The 16,259-nt window shown below is 37.4% G+C and overlaps 1 protein-coding gene across 1 annotated transcript; it reads right to left on the reverse strand.

Annotated features, from left to right (window-relative positions):
• Nucleotides 1-1,064: 1,064 nt before the first annotated feature.
• LOC118480494 lies at nt 1,065-5,722 on the reverse strand. Its single transcript, XM_035975399.1, has 3 exons — nt 5,521-5,722; nt 4,168-4,585; nt 1,065-1,684 (listed from the first exon to the last, which is right to left on the reverse strand). The coding sequence occupies exons 2-3, from the start codon at nt 4,228-4,230 to the stop codon at nt 1,202-1,204; spliced, it is 546 nt and encodes a 181-aa protein (XP_035831292.1). The 5' UTR covers nt 4,231-4,585; nt 5,521-5,722; the 3' UTR covers nt 1,065-1,201.
• Nucleotides 5,723-16,259: the final 10,537 nt, after the last annotated feature.

The following is a 16,259-nucleotide window of genomic DNA, read 5'->3' on the forward strand; positions in this document are numbered from 1 at the left end:
TTGACTTGATTTGCTACCAAGAAATTTACGTCAAAACGTAGTAAAACTCAAAACATACATAAAAATAAAACATTTTATAATTGACCCGACTCGTTTCCAAACGATTATCACGTTAAAGCGTAGACGAACTCGAATTTATACTAACACGTACATAGAAATAAAAACATAAGAAATTAGTTTATAAAGTAGAGGGTTAACTTTGACATTATACCAAAATTGGAGGTAGAATAAGTCGTTTACAAAGTACATAGAAATAAAAACATAAGAAATTAGTTTATAAAGTAGAGGGTTAACTTTGACATTATACCAAAATTGGAGGTACAATATCAAAACTAACCCTTTACTTTTTTTTTTTTTTTTTTTTTTTTAATGTTCAAAAAAAAACAAAGTAAAGGGTTAGTTTTGATATTGTACTATAGTTGGAGGGTTGAATTGTTGGATGACCACCGACCATTGATTTTAATGTTATAGTAATTGTTGAGAACTAGAAAATTAAACAGAACTTTTAAAATAAGGAAATGATCAGACAATTAAAACATTCCTTAAATTACAATTTTTTTATTAAATTTTTTTTACTTAGGTGTTCGATGTTTCAATCATCTCTAGCTCAAAGATAAAACTTACAAGACATAAAATTTTAATTTCTCCTTTTGTTTTCAATTCCTTCAAAAATAAGTTACACATTTTAATGATTTTCAACTTTTTTTTATTTTCTTTTTTCCCATTCAAACATACGAACAAATAAATTTGAATATTCACCATAAAGAAAACTAATGTAAAAACATACAAACAATTTTATGAACAAATGCATTTCACTCGTTATGTTATCAAAGATTAAAACTTGATAGTATTAAAACCAAAAGTTTTAGTCAATAAACTAAACACAAATGCAAATATGTTAACCATGAAAAATACATTGATCATCCATCACAAATTCACTAAGACCAACCGTACTGGGGCGTGTTCCCCCCTTGATACCGCCGGAAAACGCCGCCCCCCCACCCCCCCCCATTACGCTAGGCGTTTTGGGGCGTTTTTTTTGAAAAAAAAAATTTGATCAGCGTTATATTTAAAACGCCATGTTGCACTTGTGGAAGGTTTGACTTGGGTTGACCCACCAATGAGAAATCAGTTTGTTTGTTTTTTCTTTTTTTTTTTTTTGTTTAAGGATTGAAAGGGGCATTATTTGGCATTATTCCTACTACGCCAATTTTGCAATAACGCCCCATGCTGACTGGACCGCCACGTGTCGAATAATGCCCCATGGTGGGGCATTATTTTCCCCTTCCACTACACATGGTCTAACACCATTATGATTATCCTGCATGACACCGCCCACACCACCATGCACCACCGGTTGCTGCAAACCCCATTGCAAGTTAGGGTTATCATACACCAAACCACCATCAAACACCGGATAATAACCGAACCCCAACTCTTCACGCTTCAACTGCGTAATCGGTGCATCACCGAACCACCCAATATCATGGCTCATATGGTTCATCACATGACCATGATCAAGACTCATATGGTTCATCACATGGCCATGATCAAGACCCGAATGCGAACCCAAACCCTGATTATAGTGAACCATCGGATCAAACATGAAGGGAAGTTGAATATTGTTCATGTTTCTTTTCTTCAACTCAAGATAAGCCCTTACAACATTCTCCTTATCTTCCAACTGCATAGCAAACTGTCTCAGTTGCATTTCATTTAGGGTCTACATATTTACACACCTTATTGCCTATTTGGACACCCTTCAAGACGCCTCGTATAGACCTATACGAGGCGTATAGCCTTTTTCAATTTCCAAGAGAATCTCTGATTATGTCATATTTTGTCTTATTTGCCTCGTATACGCCTCGTATAGGCCTATACTGGGCGTCTAGAGGAAAAAAGACCATTTAGCCCCTGATTTAGGCCTATACTGGGGGTAAATTGGTCTTTTTTGCCTCTCTTATATGCCTAGTATAGGCCTATACTAGGCGTATATAAGGGGTTTTTTTTTTTTAACAAACATTTTAACAATATTAATCGTTTTAGCAAAACTTTTATACAAAAACAAGTTTTTTTATTTTAAATAATTAATATTAGGACCCCTCGTTGGTTTTTTTTTGAGTTGAAAAATGGATGTTTTGGTAGGGTAATTTGATTGTTTTTGGAGGGTGATGTTTTTTGAGTAAAAAAATGGGTGTTTTGGTGGGGTAATTTGAGTTGTTTTTTTAAAAAAAAGTTTTATTGTTTTTGTATAAAAGTTTGCTAAAACGATTAATATTGTATAAAATGTTTGTTAAAAAAAAAAACCCTTCAAGACGCCCAGTATAGGGCTATACTGGGGCTATACGAAGGGTCCAAAAGACCATTAAACCCCTGAATTGCCCCCAGTATAGGCCTAATTCAGGGGTATAATGGTCTTTTGGTCCACATAGACGCCCAGTATAGCCTTATACTGGGCGTCTTGAAGGGTTTTTTTTTTTTGTTTTCTCTTTTTAAATATCAATAACACTAATATTAACTATAAAAAACTCATATTAATTATAATAACACTAATATCAATTATAAAAAAACTCATATTAATTATAAAAAAACTCATATTAATTATAATAACACTCATATTAATTATAATAAGACTAATATTAATTATAAAAAACTCATATTAATTATAATAACACTAATATTAATTATAAAAAAACTCATATTAATATCAATAACACTAATATTAATTATAAAAAACTCATATTGATTATAATAACACTAATATTAATTATACGACGCCTATACGAGACTTATACTATACTATACGATACGATACAACACGATAGGCTTATACAAGACCTATACGAGACTTATACTACACTACACTATACGATACGATGCGATACAACACGATACTATAGGATACGATACCATATCCATAGGCCCATACAATGCCTATACGAGATTTATACTACACTATACGATACGATACGATATGATACGATACAATACAATACGATACTAGACTATTGGATAAGATACAACACTCGTATAGGACTATAGGTGTGGTTTAGGTCCCGTTTAGGCCTATAGGCTTATACAAGACCTATAGGGGCCATATACTAGACTTATACTATACACTGTACGATACGATACAACGCCCGTATACGTCGATATGCCTATACAAGACCTATAAGGGACCTATACTACACTATATGATACGATAGTATCGTATTGTATCATATAGTATGGTATCGTATTGTATCGTATAGTGTATAGTATAAGTCTCGTATAGGTCCCATATAGGTCTATACGAGAGCTATACGAGACTTATACTATACTATACGATACGATACAACACGATAGGCTTATACAAGACCTATACGAGACTTATACTACACTACACTATACTATACTATACGATACGATATGATACGATACAATACAATACGATATTAGACTATTGGATAAGATACAACACTCGTATAGGACTATAGGTGTGGTTTAGGTCTCGTTTAGGCCTATAGGCTTATACAAGACCTATATGGGACCTATACTAGACTTATACTATACACCATTTTTTTACTCAAAAAACATCACCCTCAAAAAACAATCAAATTACCCTACCAAAACATCTATTTTTCAACTAAAAAAAACCAACGAGGGGTCCTAATATTAATTATTTAAAATAAAAAAACTTGTTTTTGTATAAAAGTTTGCTAAAACGATTAATATTGTATAAAATGTTTGTTAAAAAAAAAAAAAAAAAAAAAAAAAAACCCTTCAAGACGCCTAGTATAGGCCTATACGAGGCATATAAGGGGCAAAGGGTCACATATGAGGCCTATACGAAGGGTCCTATACGCCCAGTATAGGCCTATACGAGGCGTCTTGAAGGGGTCAAACCAGAAGTGACATGAGTCAGGCACTGATTTTGATGTAACCCTATACGCCTCGTATAGGCCTATACGAGGCCTATACGAGGCAAAGGGTGTCTAAATAGGCAGATAAGGTGTCCAAATAGATTGACCCTTCATTTAACCTATCAAGATCATCAAACAGTGGCGGAACCAAAACTTTTTTGTCAGGGGGTCATTATAAGATTCTCTTTTTTACCGGCTACAACTAGAGAGTCTAAAACATGTTTTTTCCTAGGAAAATCTCAGATTATACATATAAAAATCTTACAAATCTCTTTGTCCGAGGGGTCAGCGGACCCTCTTGACCCCCCTCTGGTTCCGCCCCTGTCATCAAACCACGTTGCGTATTTGGCTTCCATGTTGTTTTTCCGGGCCTTAACGAGCTCGTCTTCGATCTTTTTTCTTCCGGTCTTCATAGAAATCTTGGAGATCATAGGTTCTTTTTCCAGTTTCATCCTTTTTCAACATGTAAGAAGCGATATTTTTCTTGATTTTATCACAGGGTTTTCGGGCCATATCTCCGGCTCGTTTGAGTTAGGAGGGAAGATGATGATAGATGTATCAACATCACAAAGAATGGAGAACTCGTTAGCTTTTTTAATGATCCCTTGTTTTCTTTTATGGTATGTAGTGTTTCGAGTCTTCTCTTTTGCAATGAGTTCCATTTTCAACTTTGCACGACCCATCTGCAAATTATAATTAAAACCCTAATTAATAACAACTTTAATGCACATCAAAACCCTAAATCTTTATAATAATATTAATAAGCATGTTCAGGTCCGTATATACCATTCAACGATCATTAACAACTATTAACAGCTATGAACAATTAATCACAATACACTACTAGAAAACTGCTACTATTCCCATGCCAATTTCCGTGGGAAATCCGTGGGTAACTGTGTTTACCCACGGATTTCCCACGAAAATGGGCTGTGGGAATTTTGCTCGTGGGTAATTTTTTTCTGACGCATTTCCTACAAATTCTCCTACTCATTTCCCACACAAATGTTTCGTTAGAATCAACCGGACAAGCCAATGATCTCTAGATCAAGTGGTGGAAGACTTGCATTTCTCTTGAGAGATGCAAGTTCAAATCCCACTTGGTGCAGAGTGAGGCATTGGTGGGCAATGATAGGAGACCCATGGAAACCTGGGTTCGATCCTTGAGCCAAACGAGTTTTACCGGTAATTTCACTGTCGTGCCTACGGGCGGGTGGGTTATCGGGTTTTCCCCGGAATTGGTGGTGGACTCGGGTTACTCTCGGAGTACTCCGTTTGGTCCTGTGGGTGCCCCAAGAGTGCTCGGGATTGATTCTGTTGGCCGTTCAAAGAAAAAGAATCAACCGGACAAAAAAAAACCTGAAAATTCGAGGCTCGATAGAACCGAATTTATCAATTACCTAGATTTCACCAAACCTAGATATCTGCTAGCACTTCTGAAAACACTTATATAACAATTATATTATATGCAAATACAGCAAAGTGAAACTCTGATAAGTGGCAAGCACTGAGTGAATTAACTAAAAGAAACGCACACCTACCAATCTAGGGTTTCGGTGAGGACATGGTTATAAAAACGGTAACCGACATTAAAACAGGAGCAAGTTCGGTGGCTTACCGCCTAACCGGTGCCGGAGACTTACAGCAGGCCGTCGCAGGATTATTGTGTATAATGTACCGGTCTAGTGTCTTGCTTAACCAAATAAAAGCCCTTAAAAAAAAAAAGAAGAATTAGGGTTTTGGAGTTTGATAGAGGTGAGATGTTAAATGAGAGAGGTGGCTATTTATGGTCATTATTCTTATCAACGGCTATAAAAAATTTACGTACCAAACCTTGTTTAAAATACACAAGCTAAGATGCTACAAATAGCCAATGATCTCTAGATCAAGTGGTGGAGGGCTTGTATCTCTCTCTTGAGAGATACAGGTTCGACTCCCAGGAAAATCTGGGTTGGATCTTTGAGCCAAACGGGTTTTACCGGTAATTTCACTGTCGTGCCTACGGGCGGGTGGGTTACCGAGTTTTCTCCGGAATTGTTGGTGAACTTGGGTTACTCTCGGAGTACTCCATTTGTCCAGTGGTACCTCGAGAGTGCTTAGGTTGAGTTTGTTGGCCATTAAAAAAAAAAAAAAAATGCTACAAATAAACAAAAAAAAAAGGCTCTTTTATTTTATCGACTTAAATTATGGACGGATTTTTCATCATACTTGCGGATCACGATATCATCCATAGTTGGTATCTTAATTGATGTTTGGCAGTATCAATCATCTGATTTATAGTGAGATTAAGATAAACTCAAATCAAAATAAAAGATAATAATTATGTGATGAAATAAAAAGATAATATAATGATAGATCAATTTGTATATACTTTATTAACTTGGATTTTGACCCGCCGCGCGTTGCGGTGGCGTTGAAAGTTAAAGTAACTCGTATTTATACTGTATATTTGACCCGACTTTTTACTTAAAAAAATTACATCGCCATTGAATGAAAACGTAGTATATTTGACCCGACTTGCTTTCAAATACAGTTTACGAACGTACACAAAATAAGTAGAACATAGATAAAAAAAAAAAGTATAATAATTTGTCCACATTGTGGTGTAAAGTCGTAAAAGTCATTTAAACCAAAGGAGGTGTCAAGTTATTAAGTAAAAAAGATTAAGAAGGTCAAAGTTGTCAATAATAACTGAAAGTTAGAAGTGAATGTCCAACTTATTTAAAGATAAGGGTTAATAGTGTTTCATGTCAAAAAATTAAGGGTGTAAAGTGGAAAAAGTTGAAAGTATAAGGGCCTTAAAGTAGGGATGAGCAATTGGTATAAAATACCGTCCCGATCCCGATCCCGAAATCCCGATCCCGAATTTTTTCGGTACCGAAAACGGTATCCACTTTTTGGCATTTTCGGTATCGGTACGGTATCGGTAAAATACCGAATTTTACCCTTAAAATACCGATACCGTACCGTACCGACATATTTCGGTATCGATACCAAGTTTACATAAAATTCAGGATTGGTATTTTTCGGGATCGGGACGGTATCAATATTTGTTCATCCCTACCTTAAAGACATGAAAAAGTCAAAAACTTGAGGGTTAAAAGAGAAAGGTCTTCACCGACCTTTCTCTTTAATAGTATATAAATTCGCATTTAGCAAATTTGGTTGACATATAGTTATGGGCCTGGGCCACAAATGCTACTAGCCCAATACGAAATCAACACTAATGTCTATAAATGACTTTAATGTGGGCTGCAAAACCAGACTGGAACAATCAAATGGCAATTATAAGTAACTTTCATAAGATTATGTTGTGATAGTGTTCTTTAAATTATAGAAAGTTACTGTAAGTGGTTGTAAAATCGGAGAGAAAAATGTTACTGTTCTTCTGCGTATTTAAAGGGACACTGTTCAATCTCTATAATTTTTTAATATATTTTGAAAGTGGTTGTGAGCGGAAGAAAAAAAAAAGGTAATGATAAAAGTACACAAAATATTATTTAATTGAAATAAATTAGGATATTTAGTGATTTTTGATGTAATTATAGGGTAGAAATGATGAAAGGAATGTGAATGCATAACCTTAAAAAAGATATTGTTTTGTATCCACAAAATGCATAGTATATTTTCAGAGGGTCGAGTTGATTTCTTTTTAACAACTCAAATTTTGTAACACCAAGTCAGCAACTAGCAAGAAACTAGTCAGGCAAAAACAAGATTACAATGCCATAACTGGGTTTTTTTTTTTTTTTTTTTTGTTATTATTCGTTTCAGCTTAGGTTTTAATCCTGGTTTGGGATTCGGTTTTATGCAAAACTAATCCAAAAGCATAACTTCATTGCAAAGATTATAAGTTAAACCATAACATCAACACATAACCACACTCTTTTAACATCAAATACAAATAGCCTTATCGTACAAAACGTACGAAAAGAATGAAAAGGTAAAAAATGCGGTGACATTTTTCGTAATTATTTACTCGTAGAGTAATTATCAAAATTACCCTATAAATGATCTTGTGGGGTAATTTTGATCCTGTAGGATAATTACGAGTAAATTAATTACGAAAAGAGTAAATTACGTTTTTGGCCCCTGTGGTTATATCACTTTTACTATATTAGCCCAAAACAAGAATTTTTAACATATCTGCCCCCCATGGTCTCTATAACTAACCATTCTGGCCCCTAAGTCTAGAGATCATGGGGGCCAAAATGGTTAGTTATAGAGACAATGGGGGCCAAAATGGTTAGACTTAGGGGCCAAAATAGTTAGTTATAGAGACCATGGGGGCAGATATGTTAAAAAATCTTATTTTGGGCTAATATAGTAAAAGTGATATAACCACATGGGCCAAAAACGTAATTTACTCTTACGAAAATGTCACTACGTTTTTTTATCTTTTCATGCCTTTCGTACGTTTTATACGATAAGGCTATTTGTCCAGCATCTTTACCTTCTGTATTGATGTATCTAATAAAAGTAAGTGATGTCCATTTAAGATTGGATCAATTATTTAATCAGTTTTTCTACAGTAATAAGTAAAAGAAGGTCACATAAAGTGTAAACATAATTTTTATATTAATTCAAAGCCAAATCATTAGTTATTGAATCATCTATAACTTTGTATGTTCCGTATCTTTTCATCCGTTTTCGCTCACCACTAGAGAATTATTTATAGCATTTTTTTGGTTAAAACATAAAATAGTTAAATTGGTCAAATATTAAAAAAATAAAAATAAAACAAGTAGTTACATCTTTTTGTCTTGGTTCTCAAAATGCATTCTCCACATCACCGAAGTTGTTTTAAAAAAAAAACAATAGAGTGTTACTTAAGTTTCTTAATTTATGTAATTTAGTTGTTAATATACCAATCATTTGGTGTATTTCTAAAAAAAGGTAACGTGACTTGTATTTAAAAGCCTATGTAAGGAATCGTTAGCCAAACCCTGTAATTTTCCAGCTCTCGTGTTTGCCCTTGTATACTACTTAATCGATATTTACAGATATTTATATGTTTTTACACGTATTGCACTTATTTATAAAAAGGATATTGGATTTAAATAACCCAAATTTTTATTAATTGGCGGATAGATGACTCTCACAACTTCCAATTTTTACCACACCACTCTCCACTTTCAACTTATTGGCCGATGACACTCGCAAATTAACTGAACCCTAACATAGTTAGTTTTTTGCTGATGTGACAGTTGTGTGATGACGTGACATCTGAAGTAGAATTTTTTTGATGACGTGACAGCTGATGTTGTATATGACTTGGCTTTTTTGGTGACGTGGCGACAGACGTGACATTTGACTTGGTTTTTTATGACCTTTTTTTTAACGGCAAATTTCTTTTATTTCCTGCTGTCTGTGGGACTTGAACCTAAGACATCCCCCTCCCAAGGTGTTTAAAGGTTTTTTATGACCTGGCAAATGATGTCAGCAAACAGGGTTAGCGTTGGGTTTGTTTGGGAGTGCTACCGGCTAATAAGTTGAAAGTTGAGAGTGGTGTGATACAAATCAAAAGTTAGAAGTGTTATCGGCTAGTTGATGAAAGTTTGAGTTATTTAAATTCAATATCGCTATAAAAGATTAAGTATATAATGGACTAGGATCGTATTTTATGTTTAATATTATGCTTCTTTCCATTTAATTTACTAAGGGTGAAGGGAATGGTTACCTAATGGAATAGGTAAACTTCCAATTCACCAAATCACATAGCGTCATGTCAATTGTTTACCTAATGCTAAAAAACGTTATCGGTGATTTACCTAATGAGGTTTAGATAAACTATTAAAAAAAGGAAAAATGTGTGATTGGTTGAGAAGAAATGGACCCTACCACACACCCTCTCTCTCCCTTCAACGAATCGGTAAACCTTCACCGAAAACACCCCTCAATTCAGTAATCTTAACCGGTAAAAATAGTTGACAGTGGAGGGGGATCGGTACCGAGTGAGTTTACCACCCCACTCCGTTCACCCTAAATCATTTATCATATTTTACTCATGAACAATATCTAATCATCAATACAAATGTACAGATTTTATTATAATAAAAACTGTCAATTTTTTCTAATGATTAACACACACCAATTAAAGCTACTTCTAATTCTGTTTAGTACACTATATACTCGAACACTCAAATTTATTGGCACCTTGATACCATGAGGCACCAGACTAGGAGCCCTTTTGCATAGGGTTGCAAACGAGCCGAGGTGAGTTTGAATTTAACCAGACTCAAGCCCGAGCTCGATTAACTTATGAGAGCTCGGGCTCGAGCTCGGCTCGATTCGAGCTTTTTTTTCAAGGCTCGAGCTCGGCTCGTTTGTATTTTCTCAAGCTCGAGCTTGGCTCGTTTATTATCTATTAATTAATATATTAAATAAAAATAATATAAATAATATACTTTTTAGGCTCGCGAGCTCGATAAGTGAAGCTCAGACTCGTTTACTAAATAAGCTTATTTTTAGGTTCGAGGTCGGCTTGTAAACAAGTTAAAATAAGCTTGGCTCGACTCGGCTCGTTTACACTAAGGCTCGACGAGCCTAACGAGCTTCACATGTGAGGCTCGAGCTCGGACTCGATAAACAAACGAGCTTTATGTTAGTCTCAAGCTCGACTCGGGCTCGATAAGGGTCGACTAGTTTCGAGCTTTTTCTCAAGCCGATCTCGAGTAGCTCGCGAACCGCTCAGCTCGTTTACACCCTTGTCGAACAGTCAAATTTATTGGCACCTTGATACCAGACTAGGAGCCCTTTTGCATAAAAGCCATTAGCAACTTAAAAATGGATAAAATAATCAAAAGTACACTAGTCTTGGCGTGTGTCGTCCTTGTGATAAATTGACGTCATAATCCTAGACAGTCATGGTCGCTACTTGTGTCGTCCTCATACTCTTGTTTGGAGAATCCCCACATAATATCTTATTATAATTTTGAGTAAATTGCCATTTTAGTCCCTGTGGTTTGGACCATTTTACCAGTTTAGTCCAAAGGTTTCATTTTTAACATCTGGATCCAAAAAGGTTTTATCGTTGCCATTTTGGTCCAACTGACTTAACTCCATCCATATCTGTTAAAGCTGCCAAGGGCATTTTTGTCATTTCATTTTGGTCCAACTGACTTAACTCCATCCATATCTGACAAAAATGCCCTTGGCAGCTTTAACAGATATGGATGGAGTTAAGTCAGTTGGACCAAAATGGCAACGATGAAACCTTTTTGGATCCAGGTGTTAAAAATGAAACCTTTGGACTAAACTGGCAAAATGGCCCAAACCACAGGGACTAAAATGGCAATTTACTCTATAATTTTTTACATATTCTTAAATTCATCAGGCGATCTTCATTTGTGTACTCTTCATTTGTATACTCTATGATTCTAATATTTATGTTTTTATTTACTCTTTTATTATTGGGACATAAAACGTGAAATAATTAAAGGAGTAAAAATCAATTAGGTGGTGGTCCATTAACAAAAATTCTCTAAATACCTAGGTGGGGGAGGTTTTGAATTCAAATGTAACACACGACACATATCAAGAGAAATTTATCATTAAAAAGTTTTAATGAGTAAAAACATTGAAACAAAATATGGTTTTGGAAAAAGAACGGCCGTTATGAAGTGAGGAGTCAATCAAGTTTTAAATTTTGTTTTTTTATCAACTTTTCCATGATTTTGATGCAATTATTGACGTTGTGTTTTAAAATTTTAATTGTATTTCGAGCCGTCAATTGCCAATAGGCCATTGCTACCGGGGCCGCCACTCACTACCACCGCACACGAACCCTACGAACTTGTGTTGTTTCATTTCAATTCAAATAATAAAATAAATTATGATCCACTATTGTAAGTTTTTTTTTTTTTTTTTTTTTTTTTTTTTTTAACATGAAACAAACGATTGATATAACCAGAAAACTTGTTAAGTTACATCAAAACAGAAGGTAGACGAGCAACAAGCTGCCCCGCCAACCCTTTCTGCATTGCAAACCCCAACCTCCCGAACACAAACCCCTGCCCCCTTGGGGTCGAAAAGCTGCGCCGCCAACCCTTTCTGAATTATGATATGTTTAAAAAATATATTCAACAAATAACTAAAAAAAATGATTATAAAAAAACGATTATAAAATTAAATTTATTATGCTTCAAGACCGGAAGCCAAAGTTAAGGTAAAAGCAATGTTTTAAAATCTGGTTTTTATACCGTATTGTATTTGGCTCAGAAACGGTTCAACCGGGTATACCTGACAGTTTAACTGGTTCTACCGGACGGTTAAACCGGTACAACCGGCCGGTTTGAACCGGTTTTTAAAACATTGGGTAAAAGCAAATCAAAAATCAAACCGAATTTATAGCTAGAATTAGAATTAAGGTAAAAGCTAGAATTAGTTAAACAAATCATTTCGGTTAGCCCAGGAAACCAAATTTTAAATATATTGGGATATGGGCTTTCTTTTAAATATGTTTATAAAATGCAATTAACATTTAACCTATTATAAAACCGAGAAATCCAAAACCCAAACCGGTGAACAAGTGAACACTCATCTTGTTAAAATTTTGTTTTTATAGTTCAAAAAGCGAAACCATACGTGATTCAAATTTGTTTTTTTGTTTGGATTTGACCATTTTGATTTTGATCTGGTCTTAGGTTGACCAAAGAGAATCAAAACGAGGAAACCAGCTTCCTCGAAACACAAACTATAAACATCTTAGAAAATATGTAGAAATGGATGGCAGGTAGGCGTGTTATTATGCGGTTGTAAACAATGAAATTAGAAAGGAAGACATTTTAACAAATACTTGGTTAAGGAGTTTCCATATATCTCTGTTTTCTATCGTTTTGTTCTATGGAACATACCGAAAGACCGGTGTTCTTCCCTCTAAAACCGCTGACTAGAGTGTATGTGTGTGTAGTCGGCTTGGTCCTAGTTTAGGCCGCAAGTGCAAGGAGTTAGGATCTCTTGAACTAAAACTATAGAATTATAACAAGTCTCATAAGAAATAAAACTATACATAAAATTCAAAGATCATTTAAAAAAACAATCATATATTAACATTATTTCTTCACATATAACATATTTTATCAAATAGCAATGTATAACATATAAGAATTTAATATTAAACATGGACATAAAAGTTAAGGTTCAAAATGTAACAACACAATGTATTAATGATGGTTGTTTTGATGAAAAATTTGCAACGTTTTGTTATCTCCAATTGTGATTTTGAAAGGTTGGTGAGTAGTGTTTTCGTAATTATGTCTTGGAGCTTCTTCATTTTCTTGGTCCGTTGATTTTTAAACTTGAACAAGAATTGTGTATCTAGGTAGTAACACACCAAAAGTTTTTAGAGATAAGGTTGTCAAATCTTGTTTATCTAGGGACAACATAATAAACGTACAACTTTACATTGAAGAAGTATGCTAAAAAAATCTAAAAACTTCATGTACATAACAAAATTATTATTATTATTATAAAATGTAAGTATTATCTACACATGTTTCCATGAATGCCTTGGAGAATTATCCCATTTTCAACCCATTGAGGCCATGTGTAGGCGTTATACGACATGTGTCGTGTCATACTACGTAGACGTTTTATGGGACGTTATGTCAATAGAGCCCGTAGTCATAAATCTCCGACCTCATCATTACTCAATTAATTAATAACCCCTTCAATTATATATACATACATATGTATGTATGTATATATATGTGTGTGAGTGGGGGGAAAGGTTTGCAAATCCTTCACGCCGCTATGAACATAGCGCTGACATCAAAAAACTACCCCATAGCGCCGCCTGTAATGGTGTGGCGGGCGCTATAGCTCAAAAAATCCCCCCATGACGCCCCACTACGTACGACCTGATTGAACCATAACTTTTTAGTCGAGAGGTCTTCGTATGGTTATCTTTGATCTCTAGCAGCTACAGTAGAAGGTCTAATGGTGTTTTCCTTATAAAAAAAACTTGGTTTTGAAGGGGTATGGTCCCAGATCTCGCGTCAGCATCGACCGCGAGTGACCATTACCCTTATCAAAACCCCCACTAGCTAACAACCTACTTGTGCCCATGCGAGAACGCGTCGGCACAAGGGTTGAATCCAATCTATCTAGTAACGAAGGAGGACTTACATGGAACATGAGAACGGTAGAGTGATGCGACATAGCATCACATCTGGTGTATGAAAACGGAAGTATTCACAGCGATGCGGCATCGCACCGCATCCAGTGAACACTTCTATCAATACAAGAAAGCCGTACCTTAGGCATAGAAGAAGATGAACGTAGCGGTGCGGCTGACACCGCACCATACGGGCATTTTCGTCACGACAAGGGATGCAGGCAAGACGACGATGCGGCTAGCACCGCATCTCGCGTATTCCTTGATCACAAGTAGGAGACGCGGTAACTTCAGATGTTACCGCACGTAGCGATGCGGTTTGCACCGCATCCTATGCACTCAAGCAAGTGGTACTGACACCACAGTGCAAGTGGCACCAATGGCAGTTACCTGTCAGAGCTACATAAGCAATGGACTGACGTGGCGTAACCTCCATAACCGACAAGCCTGACACACCTGAAAAGGTGCAGCACGTCGTCAGTCCATCCATCATCATCATCTTTCACTCCTCGGCTATAAATACCAACCCCAAACCAGGTTTGAGGTATCTCTTCACAACTCTCTCACTACTACTACTATCTTACTTTGCTTCCCAAGCAAACTACTGATTCTCACGCCGGAGAGTGGTAACAAGGAGTACCCCTCATCCCATCCTCCTTGTTACGAGTCACGGCTTGTTTCCTTGTGCAGGAAATCAACCACCGGTGATCCAGCCAGCGATCCTCGAGAGGAAGGGATTAACCCTTCTTGACGAGACCAGTGTGTTAACCCTACCCGGTTAACCATTGTTTCATCATTGGCGCCCACCGCTACTCTTAGCATTTTCTAAACCATCCTTTTTCCTCTCTCACGATCATGACTGATCACCAAAACAACACTGCGGATAACCAAAATCCTCCAATCCCAAACCCGGTAGGGGTCAATGCCTCGACCTCCCAACCCGGACACATCGGCACGTCCACACAAAGGAGCCCCTCCTTTATGTTTGGACATGACTTATCACAATTCCCATCTGTGATCCCACCAGGCATGACCATTCATGCCTGGTACGAGCAGCAAGCAGTCACGCTGACCGCAGCATACAACCGCGCTTGTACTGAAGCGAATATACGAGCTGGGCTTCCCCCAGCACCGCACACCCCTGTTGAGCGTATTTTACAATACGACGGCAGGATACATTCACGCCCGGCTTCAAGAAGCCGACGTGAAGAACGGGGATCGTCTTACTGTTCGGTCCACACCCTCAACGAGGACGATTCCTCATACGGGTCCCACACCAGAGGACCGGTACATACCCGTCTTGGCCCCCATGGCGAGGACAGGAGGCGATCAACCTCTAGACGCGGCCCAGGCATTCAGAGCCGATTGGGCCCACAACCATACACCGAAGGGTACGGTCACACCGACCCTGACGACCATAGCTACCGCGGTGATTCGCATGACACAAGTAGCAGACCGGGAGGACGCAACTATGTTCCTCCCAGTCACCCCCGCAACACATACCTTAGGGCGGCAAAGCGTCCTGCGAACGAGCCATACAGGCCAAAGGCAGCGGCCGAAAATTCCAAGTTCGGCACGCGGATTGCCAACGCCCATGTTACCACGACAAAGTTTCCATTCAACGTTGGGAAATACAGTGGTTCGACCGACCCGGACGACCACATGAACATCTTCATGGGCGCGGGCATCAACGGCCAGTGGGATGAACCCACTTGGTGTAATTTTTTCCCCCAGACCCTTACGGGCCTGACAAGGGCATGGTTCGATTCTTTGCCAGTGGGATCACTGGATTCATTCGAGAACTTGCGTACCAAGTTCCTCGCCCATTTTTGCCAGCAGTGACGCCACGAACGAGATTCGTTGGACGTCATGAACATCTGGCGAAGGGACGACGAATCGCTCGAAGCATTCGTCGTCCGATATAATAAAGAGTGCCTGGAGATAGGTGACGTGGCAGACCAGATGGCACGAAACCACTTCATCCGGGCCGTCAAAGACAGAGAGATGATCATGACCATCTATGGCAAGGAGGGCTTGCCCAAAAAATGGGAAGATGTCATTACCGCGGTCAAGACATACGCCCAGACACAGCGGTCACTTAAACCGCATGTGACAAAGGCAAAGCCCCAAGCCGAAACATCCCACCAAGGGTCCAAGCGTAACAATAAACGCAACCGGGACGTTGAAAATCGTGATATTTGCAAACCATACTTCCCGCGAACCAACACGTTCGACCCAAA

This window comes from Helianthus annuus, chromosome 7 (assembly GCF_002127325.2).
Source record: "Helianthus annuus cultivar XRQ/B chromosome 7, HanXRQr2.0-SUNRISE, whole genome shotgun sequence".
In the NCBI taxonomy this organism is placed as follows: Eukaryota; Viridiplantae; Streptophyta; class Magnoliopsida; order Asterales; family Asteraceae; genus Helianthus; species Helianthus annuus.

Bases quoted from the DNA above. Each gene is read 5' to 3' on its own strand.
- LOC118480494 (XM_035975399.1), bottom strand. From the start codon at position 4,230: ATGACAGGGGCGGAACCAGAGGGGGGTCAAGAGGGTCCGCTGACCCCT. The intron at 1,685-4,167 runs GTAAGATTTTTA...TTTGCTATGCAG, and splicing joins CCCCTCGGACAAAGAGATTT to TTGGAAGATAAGGAGAATGT.